This window comes from Toxorhynchites rutilus, chromosome 3 (assembly GCF_029784135.1).
Source record: "Toxorhynchites rutilus septentrionalis strain SRP chromosome 3, ASM2978413v1, whole genome shotgun sequence".
Taxonomy (NCBI): Eukaryota; Metazoa; Arthropoda; class Insecta; order Diptera; family Culicidae; genus Toxorhynchites; species Toxorhynchites rutilus.
The window spans coordinates 312,501,044-312,519,251 of NC_073746.1; the positions used below are offsets into that span (position 1 = coordinate 312,501,044).

General features: G+C 38.6%; 1 protein-coding gene across 1 annotated transcript in view; it reads left to right on the forward strand.

Annotated features, from left to right (window-relative positions):
- Positions 1-6,910: 6,910 nt before the first annotated feature.
- Positions 6,911-18,208, forward strand: part of LOC129776989 (probable ribonuclease ZC3H12C) — an 80,241-nt gene continuing 68,943 nt past the window's right edge. Inside the window, exon 1 of the mRNA XM_055782997.1 lies at positions 6,911-7,528. Coding sequence (XP_055638972.1) covers positions 7,136-7,528 — 393 coding nt within the window. The 5' untranslated portion in view covers positions 6,911-7,135. The remainder of the gene's footprint in view (positions 7,529-18,208) is intronic.

Below are 18,208 nucleotides of genomic sequence, written 5' to 3' on the forward strand. Positions count from 1 at the left end.
TCATTCCGGATAACCGAATTTTCCGGATATCATAAAAAAATTTAGAAAAATTCTCTCGGTAAACGTAATATAACTATCAGCCCTATTCTGTGTTCCGACGGATTTTCATTTCGTTCAAAACCATTGTTTCGTTCGAGTTAAAATTTCGCATTCCCTATTTCGAACGTTTTGCCCATTTAATGTTCGTAGAGAAACAGATCGAACGAAATAGGAAAAACAACTCAGGCGGAATACCGAATTGAATTTTATCAAGTCGTTCGAAATATATCGAATCGATCGAAATACAGAATAGGAGTGTATGATTTGCACTGATTTATTTGTATATTACAGTATCGTAGTCAGAAATTCAGCTCTATTCTGTATTCCGACGGATTTCCATTTCGTTCGTAACCGTTATTCCGTGCGAGTTATAATTTCGCATTCCCTATTTCGAACGTTTTGCCCATTTGTTATTCAAAAAAAAAAAAACAGATCGAACGAAATGCAAAAACAACTCGAACGAAATACAGGATGGAATTTTATCAAGTCGTTCGAAATATTTCGAATCGATCGAAATACAGAATAGGGCTGATTGTCTGGCGCCCTCTGGGGGAAGGGGTAATGTTTTGAAAATCAAAAAAAAAATCATTGCTTTGTTACAGCTTGTGGACCAAAATATTATTCGAACGGCAAGGTCCATTACAAGCATAAGCTCATGCTTGAGTTTCTTGGATGCCAAGGAGAGTTCGATGACATGGTTGAGCGAAACAACATTAGAAATGCTATGTTTTGGGTATCCGAGGCTTAGGACGAGGTTCTGGTTGATTCCATTGTCAAGTCATGGAAAATGCTGATATCCTGTTGTCAGTTGTAAAAGAACGCATACTTTCGATGAAGCGTCCGAAAATTCAATGAATGTGTGTGAAAAATGTGACCTTCGAATTTTCGAAAGGGACTTCTTCCAAAATCTGATTTCCGCGAAAAAATATCCTATGCAAAATTTCAGCTCAATCGGACTTTATCTACTAGTGTCGCACAACCGGCAAAATTTGGAAAAGTTATTCGAAAACCGTAAAATCAAATATTATCAAAAATAGAATTAAAAAGATAGAAAAATAGAAATAGAATGTATTCATTTAAATTTGGAATTTCAACGTATATAAATCTACTGCGGATAATCGAAACTAGTTGTATGTAACAATTATGAGGTCGAACATGGAAGTAAGTTAGTATATTTTAATTTTACATCATAGAAGGACAATAGACAATTTTTGATGGTTGTTCTACGCTGGATTAGGTTGTAATGATTCGACAACGTCGTTACACTGCACGTAAGGTCGATATGCAACATTAACAAATTATTCAAAATTCAAAAATAGTCCGGATAATCGAGTCCGACCTGTATATGGAAATGGGCTATACTTGTTCCAAGAGCTACCGCTTGCACTGCAGTGTTGTGCATTATGGCCAGGAAAAGCGTCTGGTGTTCGACTGACTGTCGATAGTAGACGACGATAACACGACAGGACAAATGAACTAATAAAAAAAAGTACACAAAGCAATAACATTTTTATACTTTTGAACGTTCGTTCAACACGGTAGCAAAATAAAAACAGGATTGGTCAGAGCTAGCAAAATTGGCCCATCGTAGAATCATGACCAGTCTTCAGGAAACATATGCTGCGCTACACTTGAGTTCGATTTTCATCAACGCGCGTTCATAACAAACATGTATTCTCTCTTGGTACGGAGTGAACCAAATTCATAAACAAGACAGCGCCGAATGAACACAGCGCAGAACTCAGATACTAAACATCGCTTCTCACAACATTTGATTTGTGTTTCGGAGCGTGCTTATTCACCAGAGCGCATGTCTATACAATGAGTGAGAGCTCAACTGAGTACAAAAAACTTGTTACACATCAGCTTCGCGTTGCCTTCTGAAGATTAATCATGACTGGGTGAACTTTAAAGCAGGTTCATAGAATTTCGTGGTTATATCATTTTGCTCTTAAAGCAATTTTGAGCTGTAGAACCAAGTTTTTTGGTCAGCAAGTAACAAACATCACTCATAGACCATTATTTTTTAAAGAATTGTTTGTCATACCACTAGTGCCGTCGATAGTTCTATTTTGAATTTCCTACATCTCCTCCTGTGCTTCCTTCTGCAACGTTCGAGAAGCTGCTTCGTGTATCTAACGCATTTTTTGGTAGGTATATCAAGCTCAATGCTTTTGGTTCTCTTCTAAGAAGAGTTCAAGGGCCTAACCACTTCGTTCAGCCTAAGATTGTGTTTTCAAAATTCCAAAACCCATAAAAGCTTCCGCACGGATCCACACGAAGTATCCGGTAACGTTGGTGTACAAACCAGGATGATCCTTTTCGGTGCACCCATTTCCATAGCTAACGATACCATACTGAACCATGTCGCAAACTAGCGGTCCACCAGAATCTACGAAGTTTTTTGCTTTACTGTGGAAGCCACTTTTTAGGCTCCTATCTGATACCCGAGTCCATAATATATGAAAACACGACTTCACATCTCATCTAGTGACAACCTGCGCCATTTGCGTTTCCTTGATTCGGCTGAGAGGGATTGCGGGGCGGGGCTGGGCCGAACGGCGATCGACGGTTGTTTTATCTGTTTGATTAATATCGTATAAAAAATAAAAAATAAAAAAAAATTATATCGCTGCGTGCCAAACCCGTGAAAAAGTACCTGGCGAACATGGACATACATGTCAGGAAGCGGAAGTCCCGTCCACTAATCTCGAAGCTGCAGGCAATGACGCAGCGGCAGCGGCTGAATAGGATGGTCAAGCAGATTTCCCCGGCGAATCGCGATGTGGCGGTGGTGATGGACAACGAGACCTATCTCACCCAGGATGGCGACGACTGGCAGGGCACTTCCACGAAGGAAGTGAGCTCCGAAGTGAAGTTTATTTCACACACCAAGTTCTCCAAGAAGGTGCTGCTGTGGCTGACAATCAGCTCTTATTTAGCTCCGGACTGGTCGTGAACGGGGAAATTTATAGTACGAAGTGCCTGCCGGAAGTTGCGTCGTTCATCAAGAAATATCATAAGGCCGAAGACGCAGTGTTCTGGGTGGATCTGGTGTCGGCCCACTACTCGAAGCGATCGTTAGAGGAGATGGAGCGGCTGAATATCGATGAGGTATCCAAGTCGGTAAACCCACCCAACGTCCCCCAGCTGCGTCCCCTCGAGAATTTCTGGACAAACCTGAAGCGTAAGATCTACTCCAACAATTTTGTCGAGAAAACTGAGAAGGTATTGATAAATAAAACTCAAGAACTCAAAAACATGCCTACACGCATGTTTTCATCCGCCATGGCGAATGTTCCGGTTAACTCACGGAAGGCCGCTCGCAAGGGCATAGAATTTTTTTTGCAAGTGAGCTAATATAATTACCTTCCATGGGAAGTTTATCAAACTCAATTATTTGTTTTAGTTTTTCTATCACCATCACCATTTTTTTTAATGCAAATGTTAGCATTAATCCTTTGCCGTACGATTTAATTTCCAATAGTACGGGTCAAACATAAGCACATCGAGTCGTTCCTCTGATTTCTGCTGAGCGTGTGTATTATACATGGGCGTCCTATGATGTGCAAATGTATGTTGTGAACTAGTTGCGTTATATAGCGAACAATTCATTGGTAAGTTAAAAATTATTAAATTAATATCAACTCATTTTTTTAAGCTTATTGAATATTTTAGAAAAATCAACGGGAAATTTATAGTTTTTGTTGTATGGTATCGCTCGAAGCTCACGAACATCATACGCCTGAAGCTATGTAATCATTTCACATCGATATACACCGAGTGGGGTTCGAAGTTGTACGTTCTGGTACATTCTAATCGCCACGAGTGTGGTTCGACGTTATACGTGAAGGGGTTAATAGTCATAGGGGAGACATTCTCAGGCTTCAATCCAAGCTTTAATAGCTCAGCTTTAATGTCTTCTGGGCTGAAGGGTGGTAGTCCGCGTTAAAAAAGTATTAAGGCTCTAAACCTTGCACCTCCAACGTAACGCTCTCGTTTTCGAAACTTTGAACTTACAAACCAGTACAGAAATGAAAGACGTAGTCCTACGTCAAAAATCATATAACAAGTTCAACGAACCCCTATGATGTATTCCTAAAGTCGGTCTTCACCCAATGGTAGTTATTTGGAAATAAAAATATTATTAATAAAGAAATGACTAAGCGATCAGCGCCCAAAATTGGCCCTTTTTCGTATTGCGATTGATACCTAATTTTTCCATTTGCTCTCTGTTCCTGAAAGACGTAATCCCACGTCAAAAGCAATCTGCAGTCTGTTCATTTTCAGAGTATCCTTCCCCTTAGAAAAATCCTCGGTCGAAAACTACTAAATACATTTGGTAATGCAAAATTAATAGAATGTACAAATTTGTTGTACATATTGTCAACAAACCCGCATCCCTACCAGAGATTAGTATATTTTACTCGATAACATTAGTAAGCTTATATATTGTCATATCTGAAAATTGGTGAGAAAAGCGCGTATTAACCATTTTCATTGTTCCCATAAGGCAATACGGAGGTATAATAAGGATATAGTTCTGATACGTGCATTTTCGGCGAGAAAATGTAGCCGATATTGGGCTTCCGAATCATGGTTCTGCTTGACATATGTGTTTATTAGTACGGTCGAAAATGACTATAGATTGGTAGTATTTACCAAAAAATTCGTTATATTTACTAATTATTTCTCTCAGTGTAGCCATCAAATTTGTACCTGAAAATTTGCAAATCGAAAAAAATAACGAGGCTCGTTATTTAAGCCGGTTTTCTTTTTCAGGTGGCCAGGAGATTTTCGGTTTACACTCGAGGTACTTACGAAGTACGTTATTTTTTAACAGCAGATGGAGGTCACAAATGAATCTTTTAGAGTAATAATCTGTTATCAAAATGATTCAAAGGACACATCCACCAACATTTTTGAATTAAAATGGTCACAGTTATCACTTTTTAGCTGACCGTTAACATTGTTACAATTTTCTTATATCCCATCCTTTTCCTAAAAAAATATGTCATCCTTCTAAACTCGAGTTCAACGCGAGTAATCGGTTTTCCACTTTACTAACCGTAGGTTTAAAAAAATATTTTGCTGTTTTTTGTTTAAAAATATACAGTGGAACCCCGATTATCCGCGAGCGGATGATCCGCGGTGCGGATTATTCGCGACAGCAAGTTTCATAGTAAATATATTGACCTTCCCTGAATTTATCAGTGAATGAAAGGCTCATGCATTTTTGTTTTGGTCGTGGCTTTCACATTATCTGACCACTGGTGTACACGACCTTGTAGATTGATAGTTTAATAATTTATGTACTGATAACAAACAGTTTTCATGCTGAAATGTCATTCTTTGGAGTTTGGAACTCATTTTTAGTCCTTTATTGTGTTATCCGCGATTTTCGTTATTCGGGGTTCTACTGTATTTAAGAATTCGTCTTCTTTGAACTTATGTAACTGAGCCTGTAAAAATGAACGAATTAAAAAAAATCACTTTTTCGTTCGATTCTTGGGTGTGAAAATCTTAAATATCGTGCAAAGAATAACTGATTCAGTAGCCTTGTGGATTAAATTTATTGAGGCTATGTTGTTAGGATAAAATCACGTAAACGCTTGTCTGTCTTCGGAAAAGAAGTGAAGTTGTAGAAAAAAACTTCTGTTATACCATTTATTTAATCAGTGTGTTTAGCGACATGACAACCTTTCTAAAAACACACTACCATTCCCTGAGCACTCCATTCAACAAATCTCAAAATTGTTCATCAATTCACCGCCAGTGCTAGTGAATTTTCTTTGTCCACGTTTTGGAACAAGCAAGAGCGCCAACTACCCCGTTTAGGTCTTCAACAAGGGACATTTTCACAGCTGTTTTTTTTCCTGGCAGGCTGTCAATGAGAGTATAAAATTATTATTCATTCAAGTTTTTCTCCTGTCGTTACCAAATAGAAAACATGGCATTAAAATCATGGATATTTAGTTTGGCCACAGGAGTCGGAGCTTGACAATCTTCCAGTTATCAGTTTTCTTTGCAAACAAAAATACATTTTATTTCGCACGGCACCCAATTCCTTTTTTTCTGTATCATTCTCATGACTTGAAAGCGTTTCAGAATGACTCGTTGAGTCTTCTTCAAGGATCGTGTCGAATCTGATGAATTAGCTGAACTACAAAATACTCAATTCAAATGCTCACATTGAAATGTCAGAGCAAAACTGACATGCAGTTTTGACGGATGACAGATTTTTAATTGAGTTCGCTAATCGGGGTACCCACGGAACCCACAATTCAATAGCACACAATCGGAAACCCTCGATTAGCGAGTGTGTACTGTAAATACCAGTATTAATCCCAATGTTTAGGTCTGAGGTGATTGTTAGGATCAATTCTCAATGCATATTGCATTATTATGTACAAGGTCGATGCAAAGTTTGTTCTTTTCATCATTTTGAATTCAGTTTCTATTAGGAAACGTCGAAGGCATGGAGTGAGGTGAACCCATTCATAACAACCTGGATCGGTGAAAATGAACATTCAATTGAGCAGATTCGGCGATGTTTTGAAATCTTATGTTTTGTTTTCATGGTTTTTCACATCCGCGTACCACAGAAAAGTTAGCAATGAGATTTTGATGATTGTAATACCTTTCATGGGGTGAGAATCATAAGAAGCTGTCACATTGATAAAACTTGTATTTGTTTTGGTCCTGTATTGCTAGGGACACAGTGGAAAATTGTTTAGATTTTGTTTGAGTATTTAAAAACCTAATTAATACGTTTTTGATAGTTTTGAACATCAAGAACTAAAGTTGAAACAGTGTTTAAAATTTTTTTTTCATACCTAAATTTTTATCAGTGTATTTTGTCCGAGTGTGGGATGTGGTGTTTGAAAAAGAGACTGAATGAGTGAGCGAACGAAACCAGTTCGGAGGAACAGAGAGAGCATCGATCAAAAATATTTTCGTCGCAAAAAGTGGAAAATTGCAAAGAATAATAATGCTTTTCTAGTGTTCTTAATCGGGAGATCTCCGTGTTGGCAGGTGACGATGGTTATCTTAAGCTTATTAGAATGCGGTCAGTAGCAAGCGAAGGTTGTGAGTGATGATGGAACATTCGAATCCCAGTAGTAGTACTTCTAGTGGTAGTGGTACTGTGTGTAACCGTGCAGCAGCAGGAGACGAATCCGGAGCTGGAAGGTTTACGGTTCGGATCCGCCGAAAATATCTCGCAGATCATAGCCCAATCGCGGAAAAGTTGTCGGTGTTGTTTGGGGTGAAATTAGGTCCGGAGCTGGCTCCGACCTGTGCCCAGGATGCGAGTCAATTCGTGATATTCCAGGTGATTAGTGAGCAATCAGGAAGCATTACTGATGAAGCGGGGAACGCGGTGAAGGGTTGCGACACGCAAGGATTAGCGCCGAGTGGAGGGGGTGTGGCAGCACGCGCAACGGTCGCTGGCGGATTTGTGTGCGGTGATCTAATCAACCGAATACAGGTAAGTTTGAATCAAACAAAAAAATTGCTTGGATGTAAGTTCGTAGTGGGCGTTTTAAAAGTGGAGTCAAAAACGATTCCTCAAGCGAATAATTCGATGGGTTCTATCAAAGTCGTTCTCAGTACAGTTACTGAAACAATTGAAACATTATATCTCTTATATTTAAATTTCATTTGTAATGATTCCTCGTGTTGTTTTGGTAATAATAATGCGCAACTAGCTATTCAATCTGTATCAAACAAGATCATTTGGTGCAGATGACCCAGTATTCATTAAATAACAACTACAATTATCATAATCCAGGGAACAACAGAGGGAAACCGAACGAGCGAGCAAAACAAACTAACAAAAATGCCGAATCTAAACTTTCATTTAACTAGTCACTCGCTTATGGCAAATGCCGGATCGGCCCAACTGAACCGGATAAGCTCACAATGGTTACGGCTACGGCTATCCACAAAAGGCAATATGTCAAAATCACGGAACCCGAGTGTTCGCGATACCACTAAATAGAAAGCATTTTGAAGAGAAAATCAAAGTACGACGAAGGGAGGAAAAAGAAAGAAAGCATTGACGCGGATACCCGTCCGGCGATGCCCTGCACGCACTCGCCCTCTCAGGCGGTAAACATTGACGACATCGCCCAAGTGGGTGACGATCATAGCTCCGTTTCGGTAGGGCTGGACCCATTGTTGATGGAAATGATGGACGGGTAATCTTGTGCGGACCGGATTTAAAAGTGAAATTAACCGTCCTTAGTTTTGGGGTACTGTTAGTGGTCTGTTTGGTCGATTGTTTGCATGTTCGAAATTTCCTTCATGCGTATCAAATGAGTGCAATATGAAACTTTCTATGATTGAATGGGATGATTGTAATGATTGTTGTATCTGATTCCAAATAGGACTATCAAAAAAAATATTCACGCTCTTAAAATAGAAAGGCATTCGTTTCACATGGGTCTATCTAGTAAAATGAGTGATGATGATGATGTTGGATTAAAGAGGCTTTAAACTTTTCAGTTCATTCGCCTCTAAACTAAAATGAGTGAATTACAAACCGATTCTTTTATAATGTATCGTTGTTTTCCAGGGGTTAGACATCAATTGAATATAGGCTATCCAAAATCAAAATCAATATGGCGTCATTTGTTTACCAACATATCATTTGCGAGGATTGAAATCGTTGAAATCACGGAGATAGTATGCTTTATTTCTAACTGCATGAGCGATTTTCATATTTCGGTTTCTCATGGAGGTGTTCACATTTAACATGGAGTTTAAAGTTAACCACTATTCGACTATATAACCGGACCGAGTTGAAAACAATAGTAATTGACAGAACCAACATGTCAGTGAACCGCAGCAATATTGGGTACACTGGCAATATGAGGGATTTGACGTTTTAGTCATACCCCTGTTGTTTTCGTTACTACACTGAGAGAAATAATTAGTAAATATAACGAATTTTTTGGTAAATACTACCAATCTATAGTCATTTTCGACCGTACTAATAAACACATATGTCAAGCAGAACCATGATTCGGAAGCCCAATATCGGCTACATTTTCTCGCCGAAAATGCACGTATCAGAACTATATCCTTATTATACCTCCGTATTGCCTTATGGGAACAATGAAAATGGTTAATACGCGCTTTTCTCACCAATTTTCAGATATGACAATATACAAGCTTACTAATGTTATCGAGTACAATATACTAATCTCTGGTAGTGATGCGGGTTTGTTGACAATATGTCAACATTCTACTAATTTTACATTACCAAATGTATTTAGTAGTTTTCGACCGAGGATTTTTCTAAGGGTATATTCTATGATTTATCTCCAATATTGCAAGCGCAAATAATCACACGAAATGGGTGTGTCACTTTCTACTAGAGAGCCTCAGAATAATGGCGGTACCCCTGTGTGCGGTCAATCACAGACAACCTCGCCTCGCCTGATTCTGGCAGCGCTGATTGCGCGCTCGCACTCTGACGTACGACTTTTAATAACGTTCTGCACCGCGGGATCGAACGAGAATAACAACCGCGCGCATCTTCGTCGTTATTTGTTCGAGAGGATTTCCTTGTTTCGTGTTAGATCCGTGTTCTATTTTCTGAGTCAGTTGCGCAATTTTGTGATGTCACAAAACGGACAACGCACTTCAGCTTTTTCCTAGCGAACATATTTCAATGGGATTGCTCCCACAAACGAGTTCCTAGGTTTTTAGCTGCTGGAAGGGGCACTCACAACCAACGGTATGGGGATATTGGATGGAGTTGACGTGTTTAGCTCGTTTCACGCATACGATATGACGCCGAGGCATGGTGCGTGGGTCTTTCCGAGGCGAACCATCGCCTTGTGCTTAAATTGATATCTAGGATGGTGGATAAAATGTCTCCATACAAGAAAACTCATAAATTGTATTTGTGAATATTTCTTCGCGCGTTGAAATCGTTTCACAGTTTATTTCCAGTCGTTTCACCCCCTGATATTTCCAGTTAGAAGTAACTTGTACAAATTTTCCGATGTCCCCTGTACAGATTTGTCATTTCTTACGTTCCGAGTCACCCTACAGCTGCGGAAGTCGCTTTGCTGTCAAAACACAAACAAAACAGAACCGTTCAGCAAACAGTATTTAGTCCGTGTCAAACCTCGCTAGTAGAATTTAAGTGTTTTAGTCGAAAAAATATCAAAAATTTCTGAAAATTTGAGCATAATTCATCTTAGATCATCATTCAGTGTATTTTGTGAGACAGTAGGTGATTTTGCTGTTATCGATGCTCGAAAACATTGTTTTGAGTCCAATCGGGGGGTCCATTCGGGCCAGAGATGCCGACCAAACATTTAAAAAAGGTGAAAAAAAAAGACGGATGGGTAATGTCGGGGACATAACCGGAAAGACGTAGGACTATACAAAGGGGACAGCTTTTGCTAAATATATGTTTTAAATATATTGTTTTATTTTCTTCTCCTACGTGAATACCTACCTATCTACCTGAAAAATGGATTAGTTTACTGTTTACTCTTTATGAACATGTTGGGGGTTCTGAAAAGAATCTTTGGTGTTGTGTTTTTGCGTTTTTTTTTACAAACTTTCTCAATTTTTTTTAAAACTGTAATTTTTTAAACCTGTAATGACCAATGTGGGGTCATAATTTGGACCCCGAACTCTATGTTTACAAAAATTTCCAACTAAATATGTCGCATTACAGGGAAAGTCCCCAACCATCAATAAGCTCAGAACAACTTCCAAATTCCTATACTCATCATAACAAATTATGAAAAAATCAATTTGTGTTTTATTATTATTTTGGATATTGTTTTAGAAAGCATTGAACTGTATTTCGTAAACTCTTTTTTGGAAGGTTTAATGGTCCTGAAAAACGCCGTGTTTCATGGAATGGTTCCAACTTAGAAACTTAGTACTCGTAGTTTTGAAAAAAAAACCATTTCGAACGCCCTCGATGCCGCCTTGTTCTGTATTTGCCACCAACGCAGTTTGTATAAAGAACAAACTTTTTTCTTCTGCTACCTGCTGCCGTTTTGCGATTGCGTTTGCCACTCGCCACTCGCTGCAACTGCCTGTTGTTGTCTTGATGTCCACCGAACCGAATGTGGTCTGTTCTGAATGCGGGTTTTCTTATCGTCGTGAGCAGCTTTGCCAGCCAACTCGGCGTCCGGTGGACTGGTGTACTGGTACTAACGCGTTCGGCCTAGCTACCTTTGCGGAGCAATTGGAGGATACACCTACGGGGAACTGCAGACCAACGCGGTTCGAGCGGAATTTTGCCTTTTCCTTCACTTTTCCTCCTTTGCCATGTTCAGACATGGCTGCTTGTGTTGGTTTGTTGATGTGTTGTGATGCGAAAAGATTTGGATGAGAACGGTTTGGATGAGAATGATCGTTACGGCAGCGGAGCGGGGATTTTTAAGCTGACTGGCTGGCTAGAGAATTACGCAAGTGTGAGACTGCGACCAATGTTTCGTTAATTTTTTTTCTTTTTCCTTTCCAATCGTGCTTCATTGTATTTCGCTGCTGCTCTGGTTGCCCGTTTTGGTCGGTACGATTTGAGGAGCACAAAATGGACCAATCAAAAATGGGCACATAGTGCATTTGGACAATGCTTGATATTTCACAATTATTCAATTATTTATCTCAAGAAAAATGAAATGTTATTTGTTATGATAGATGCGTAGATATATTTCCTATCAATTGATGCAAAAACCTTTGCGATCTATTGAGAAATGCTCGAGTTATAAGCGTTCCAAACCTTGCATTTTTTCCTACTTGTTCAGTGCCTAGATTTTCATTTCACCCCCTATATCTTCCGGTTAGACGTAGTCCTACGTCAAAATGAAAAAAAGTGGAAAAAGTTCCATTTTTTTTACTGGAAAATAGCTGTAAAAATTTATTTTTAATTTTATTAAATTAGCAATAAAAATTAGGACCTACATTGACAGTGTTATGGCGGGTTTACATTAGGGAGATCTATAGCTATACATGGATTTATTCACCCGAAAACAGATGTAAACGGGTGAGAATATATATGATACACTTCTTCGAGGTATGTATGTATAGATTGTATAGAATAAATTCAGGCATATGTAAACGCTGGTGAATTTCTCACTTGTTAGAAATCACTAAAGTTGGATGCAGTTCTAATTCAGGTGAATAAATTAATCGAAAATATGAATATATTCATTATATAAGTTCGCGCTAGTGTAAACGGTTGATGCGATTTCTATAAATCTCATCATATTTCTTCCCACGAATATATCACTAGTCTAAACCCACCCTTAGACGTAGCATTGATACTTACGTATTAACGCCACCGGAACGTAATTTTCATTATGAATTCATTTTTTCGTAATGAAATTGAAGTGAGATGTGGGTAGAGCGGATTCTCACGAGTGGAAGAAAATATATTATTTTGAGGAGTAAAAACACAAACATTCCGAAAACATAGAAAAGCTCGATAAAACTGTGAAAATTTTAAAAAAACTGGAGATTTTTTGCCTTTGGCTATTTCGCTGGCATGCTTGAAAAAAACTGACAATATACAGGAAAAACTGGAAAGTTGGCAACTCTGATTTGGGGTAACACCGACATCTTCAGTCAGGATAAAACCGACACCTGGTTTGTGTTTCACTGACAGAAAAAATGCGTCCTTATTTTTTGTCGATGTCTCGTGTTTATATTTCGATTACAAAACGGCAGAGCTGATCTGATGAGACAGACAAAACCAACGTCGAACAGGGCATGTCAACAACTGAGCCTGGTGGAGCTCATGGTATGCCTTCGTTCAACGCCCATTGTACATCTTTCGTAGATTGTAAGAAATCGAAAGAATTAGGCGATTCAATTTTAATATCCTAAATGATCAAAAGAAGGACAGAAGGAAAACACTATTCGATAAGAGCGAACCGTGTGTACGATCCTAAACTAACAATCTCACCTATCGGTAGCGGGTGCAATAAAACCCAATGCAATAGAATAACGGAAAGAAAAGGGACCAAATAGATCGCACACATTTCTTATCGTGCTAAGTTCGTTGCCCTTAGAATGCAGTTATGAGTCAAAGCTAAGTTCTAACCAGGAGTTGCATGTGGTCAATCACACATTAGATTTTAATTTAGGCTAGAATTAGGATAGAATAAAAATTGTATAAAAACCCAAGGTTCTCTGAATAAAGCAAGTAGTCTTTGGAATTGTGTCGTACGATTACATCCGAAACCCCCTATTGAATCGACTGACGAGAGTTCTTCAGGTTTAAGTCTTCCAACGTTCGCAGCAATAGTTGTATAATTTGCGCTCGGAGTTCGTGAAGATCTTGTAGGGGAGAGGGAGGCAAGTTGGCGACGTTAAGCTTTGGCGAGCCCTGGATCTTGGAATTATTTTTTTTAATGTTGATGCTGATTCATATAGCCTGAAGTCTTTTCTATCATATTAGGCTGTTAAAAAAGTCCTGCGGTATTTTTTTTTAATTTTCATTTGTTCATAAAATTAGTTACAATCATCTGTTTTAAGTCAAATATGCGCCGTTTTGTTCGATGACTTGTTCCCAACGAGATGCCAACTTCATAATACCCCTGTTATAGAAGCTCGCTTCCTTATTGGCAAAAAACTCGGATAGTCAATTTTCACAGGCCTCTTTTGTGGCTAACTTCTGACTACCTAGCTCGTTCGCCATGGATAAAAACAGGTGGTAGTCACTTGGTGCAAGGTCCGGACTATACGGCGGATGCAAAAGAACCTCCCATCCGAGCTCCCGGAGCTTCTGGCGCGTCACCAAAGAAGTGTGTGGCCTGGCGTTGTCCTGATGGAAGACAATGCGGCCTCTGTTTATCAAAGATGGCCTCTTCTTCATGAGTGCTACCTTCAAGCGGTCCAGTTGTTGGCAGTACAGGTCCGAATTGAGCGTTTGGCCATAGGGAAGCAGCTCATAATAGATTATTCCTTGACAATCCCACCAAACACACAGCAGAACCTTCCTGGCCGTTAATGAGGGCTTGGCCACCGTCTGAGTCGCTTCAGCGGGCTTCGACCACGACCGTTTGTGCTTCACGTTGTCGTAATTGACCCACTTTTCATCGCCAGTCACCATCTGCTTCAGAAACGGGTCGATTTTGTTGCGATTCAGCAGCGATTCACATGCGTCGATACGGTCAAAGATGTTTTTTTTTGCGTCAACGTGTGTGGCACCCATACATCGAGCTTCTTTGTGAATCCAAGCTTCTTCAAATGGTTAATAACGGTTTGATGACTTATCCCCAGCTCTTGGCCGATGCTACGGCTACTACTATGCCGTTCTTCCTCGGCTAATTCAGCGATTTTGTCGCAATTTTCGACGACAGGCCTTCCGGAGCGTGGCGCATCTTTGACGACCTCTACACCAGAACGAAAACGTTGAAACCATCGTTGTGCGGTGGAAATGGAAACTGTATCGGGTCCATAAACTGCACGAATTTTATTGGCAGCTTGAGATGCATTTTTGCCTTTGTCATAGTAGTACTGTAAAATATGTCGGATTTTCTCTTTATTTTGCTCCATATTTGCGACACTATAACTCACGAACGACTTAACCAAACAAAACACTGTCAAGGACTATATTATAGCGCGGACTATAAATACATTTCCAACAAGCTATAGTATGACTCGATACAATGAATACAACTAGAACTATGCGCTTACAACGACACCTCGCGGAGATACCGCAGGACTTTTTTGACAGCCTAATATTATCTATTGGATGGGCAAAAAAACTAAAAACTTGTTCACCCAAAAGCTTTGCGCAAAAAATGCCTGGAGGCAAGTTGGCGAATATGTTTTGATCACCTAAAAATCAACAAAATGTAATAACAATTATTTATTTATCTTTGGTTGGAACAGTGGAAATGCCATTTTCCTCAACACTGTAAATGTCACACGCAGGAAAACGATACTGAGCTTGTATACCTCCCAAAGTTCGAAAAAATAAGTCACAATTTTCTTTATTGAACGCCATTAATCGAGCCGCTGAGGTATTTTTTGGCTTTCTCAAAGATAGCTTATGAGCCTTCATAAACATTTCAACCCATGTCCGTCCAGCGCATGTTCCTTTGAAAGGGTGCTCTATGCCATTTTTAACCGCAAACGAATAGGCAATTCTTCGAATCTGGACCTGAATGTGGCTTTAAAACGGCCGTACGGCCGCTCGTTGAATGTGGCTTTAAAGCGGTATTTATTGGACGACATATCCTGAAATTAATACAGATTTAATATTTCTTGCATGAAGAACATGGAAACGTAAATGCTGAATTGAAAATCTAACCTCCATGTCTGGATATTTTCGTCGATGACGTCTCAAAGTTGGTTCTGGCACACCGAACTGTTTTGGAGCACCCAGAACAGACAAACCTTCTTCTATAGCCTTCGATCAATATTGATACCTTTTTCGCTTATAAGTTCTAACCATCTGCAATAAAAAACCAAAAATTAACATAATGTTGCAGTTCGCCAACTTGCCGACTTTTTCAATAAAAAAATTTAGCTGAAAAAAAATCCATGATTGAAACTCGCCGGGAGCAAACAGATTATGTACAATAGAGTACCTTTACGATGTATAAAATTATTTTGAAATTTTAACTTTTCTCATAAAGTGGATAATGAAATTTGAAAAAACGGAAAAAAATAACAAAATCACGATTTTTCGCATTTTTATTTTTCACTTTTTTTGTGATAACGTTTTCGGCACAGTTATCGAGTACAAAGTTTGGCCTTGTTATGATGCATCTTTAATGAAAAGTAGGTGGCGCTATCTTCATTACAACGGGTCAAATTACCGATGCGTCATCTTGCCTCCCTTGCCAACTTGCCTCCCTCTCCCCTACTCGTTGATCCTCCCGCTTAGTTGATATTCGATAGATTGATCAGCTCGTTGCTCGTTCCGTACTGAATTAGTACGAAGGTAGTCAGTTCAATTTATGAAGGAATAACTCTGATCAGCTTCCGTTCGTGGCTTGTTCCGTAAAAAAAATTAGTGCGAAAGCAGTCAATTGAGTTCCAGGAACTAGGCTAATTTTCGCGACGCTTTTTCCTACTTCAATTCTATAAAGTGCCAATCCAGATTCAGAAAGGTTGATTCCTTCGCTCAACCAAGTTTGCGTATTGGGCAACTTTTACAAGAATGTGGAAGAATTAATGTGGAACTTGCTTCCGCGGATAATCGGGGTTCTACTGTACTAAGATTGTCGCGCCATCGTTCCAACAATCCAACTTATACTAGGTAAAATTAAACTGCCAAGTACAGGTCGGACTCGATTATCCGGAGTATTGATTTTTTTTTTCACTCCGGATAATCGAATTCTCCGGATAATCGAGTCAAAAAAAAATTTCCCCTTAAAGTCAGAAAACACCTTTATAACATGAAAAAAATAAATTTATCCAGATTCTCTCAGGAGGTGATTGGCGATCATATTTGATGAAAAAAATCCTTCTACGCATACGTTCGAATTTCAATTGGATTGTTCCTATCAATTAAATTGAAGCTCTCAAACCGCTCTACAATTTGTTCTTTGACACCCAAATTCTATCTTTCTTAATTTGGATGCAATGTCGATATTAAGAATTCCTGGTAAAAAATCAATCAAAATCTCCAAAAATCACTATTTTTACCCCACTGTACATGTAATAGCCACTCAAATTACCCCTTAACGTTGAAAGGTTACATTTCTTCTTGAAACAAGTCATATTTGAAATATAAAAATACATATTTTTTCCAAACTGTATATAATCGAATCACATATAATCGAGTCTGACCTGTATCAAATGAAAGGGATTGACTAGTAGAACACAGTTATTTATAAAAATTGCAAATCCAGGATGGCCGCCACCACAAAGTGTTTGTATGTATGTTTGAGTGTTTGTAGGATTGCCCCACATTAATTGAAATTTGACCCCGTTCCTGATCACTGATTATTCTGAAATTTGGAACATACCTTTAATTATACTGCCATTATAAAACTGCTTGAAAATTCAATTTGGCCGCCCCTAAAAAAATGGCTGAACGGCTTGGCTTGACTTGGAGAATAGACTACATAATGAACAACATAAATTCGAAAAGATAGCCGCCACTAAATAGTCGACTATGTATTCTTAGCATTCCCCTCAATACAGGGAAACTTCGATATAGCGTACCATCGTTATAACGTACACATTTTCAAAGTCCAAAGGAATAATTTTTTGAATAGTATTTTTCTGAATAAAAAATGAATTATTTGTATTTTGATACTGAGCCTTGGTTTGTACTTTTAACCAATCCCGAAATACAACTGTTTTGTGATTCCGGATTGAATGAATCACATTTTAATCAACAGTACGAAGAGAAACATCATGAGAACGGTTGGCTTCGTCTTCTAGTTGAATTTATCCATTAACATTACTCAAACAGCAACACAATAAAGTAATATAAGCTACGTTTCTGAGTTTTTATTATGTTTCGATATAACTTACAATTCGATACAACGTACAATTTTGAATATAAAATGTACGTTATATCGAAGTTACCCTGTATTGTTATCAAATAAAATGATGTGTCTAATAGAATACAATAAATAATTAAAATATTCCGAAGAAAGTTAGGTAAGAAATAAACATTTAAAAAAAGTTGAATGGTTTTATTGTAGAGAGACCATTTTAGTATGCTAATGGTACAGATAATTTACTAAAAACTAGAAAATAAAATAAATAAAACAGCTTTTGAGGTTATACGGATTAATGTACTAAAAGCTAGAAAATAATTAGACAAGTAACAGTTAGTAGTTATCACATCCGTTCCTTCATTCATGTTTGTGTTGTTGATAATGTAGTGTATTCTCCAAGTCAAGCCATTCAGCCATTTTTTAGCGGCGACCAAATTGAATTTTTCAAGATCATGGAATACGCAGTTTTATAATGGCAATAGAATTAACGGTATGTTCCAAATTTCAGAGCAATCAGTGATCAGGAACGGGGTCAAATTTCAATTAATGTGGGGCAATCCTACGAACACTCAAACATACATACAAACAGGGCAAGCTGAATGAAACCATTAAAAAGTAATCAGTTATTTGGGAACTGCGGCCATCTTGGATTTGTATTTTTCATGATCTACTGTGTTCTACAAGCCCTTCATTTGATACCCATATTGAAGAGGTTGGGA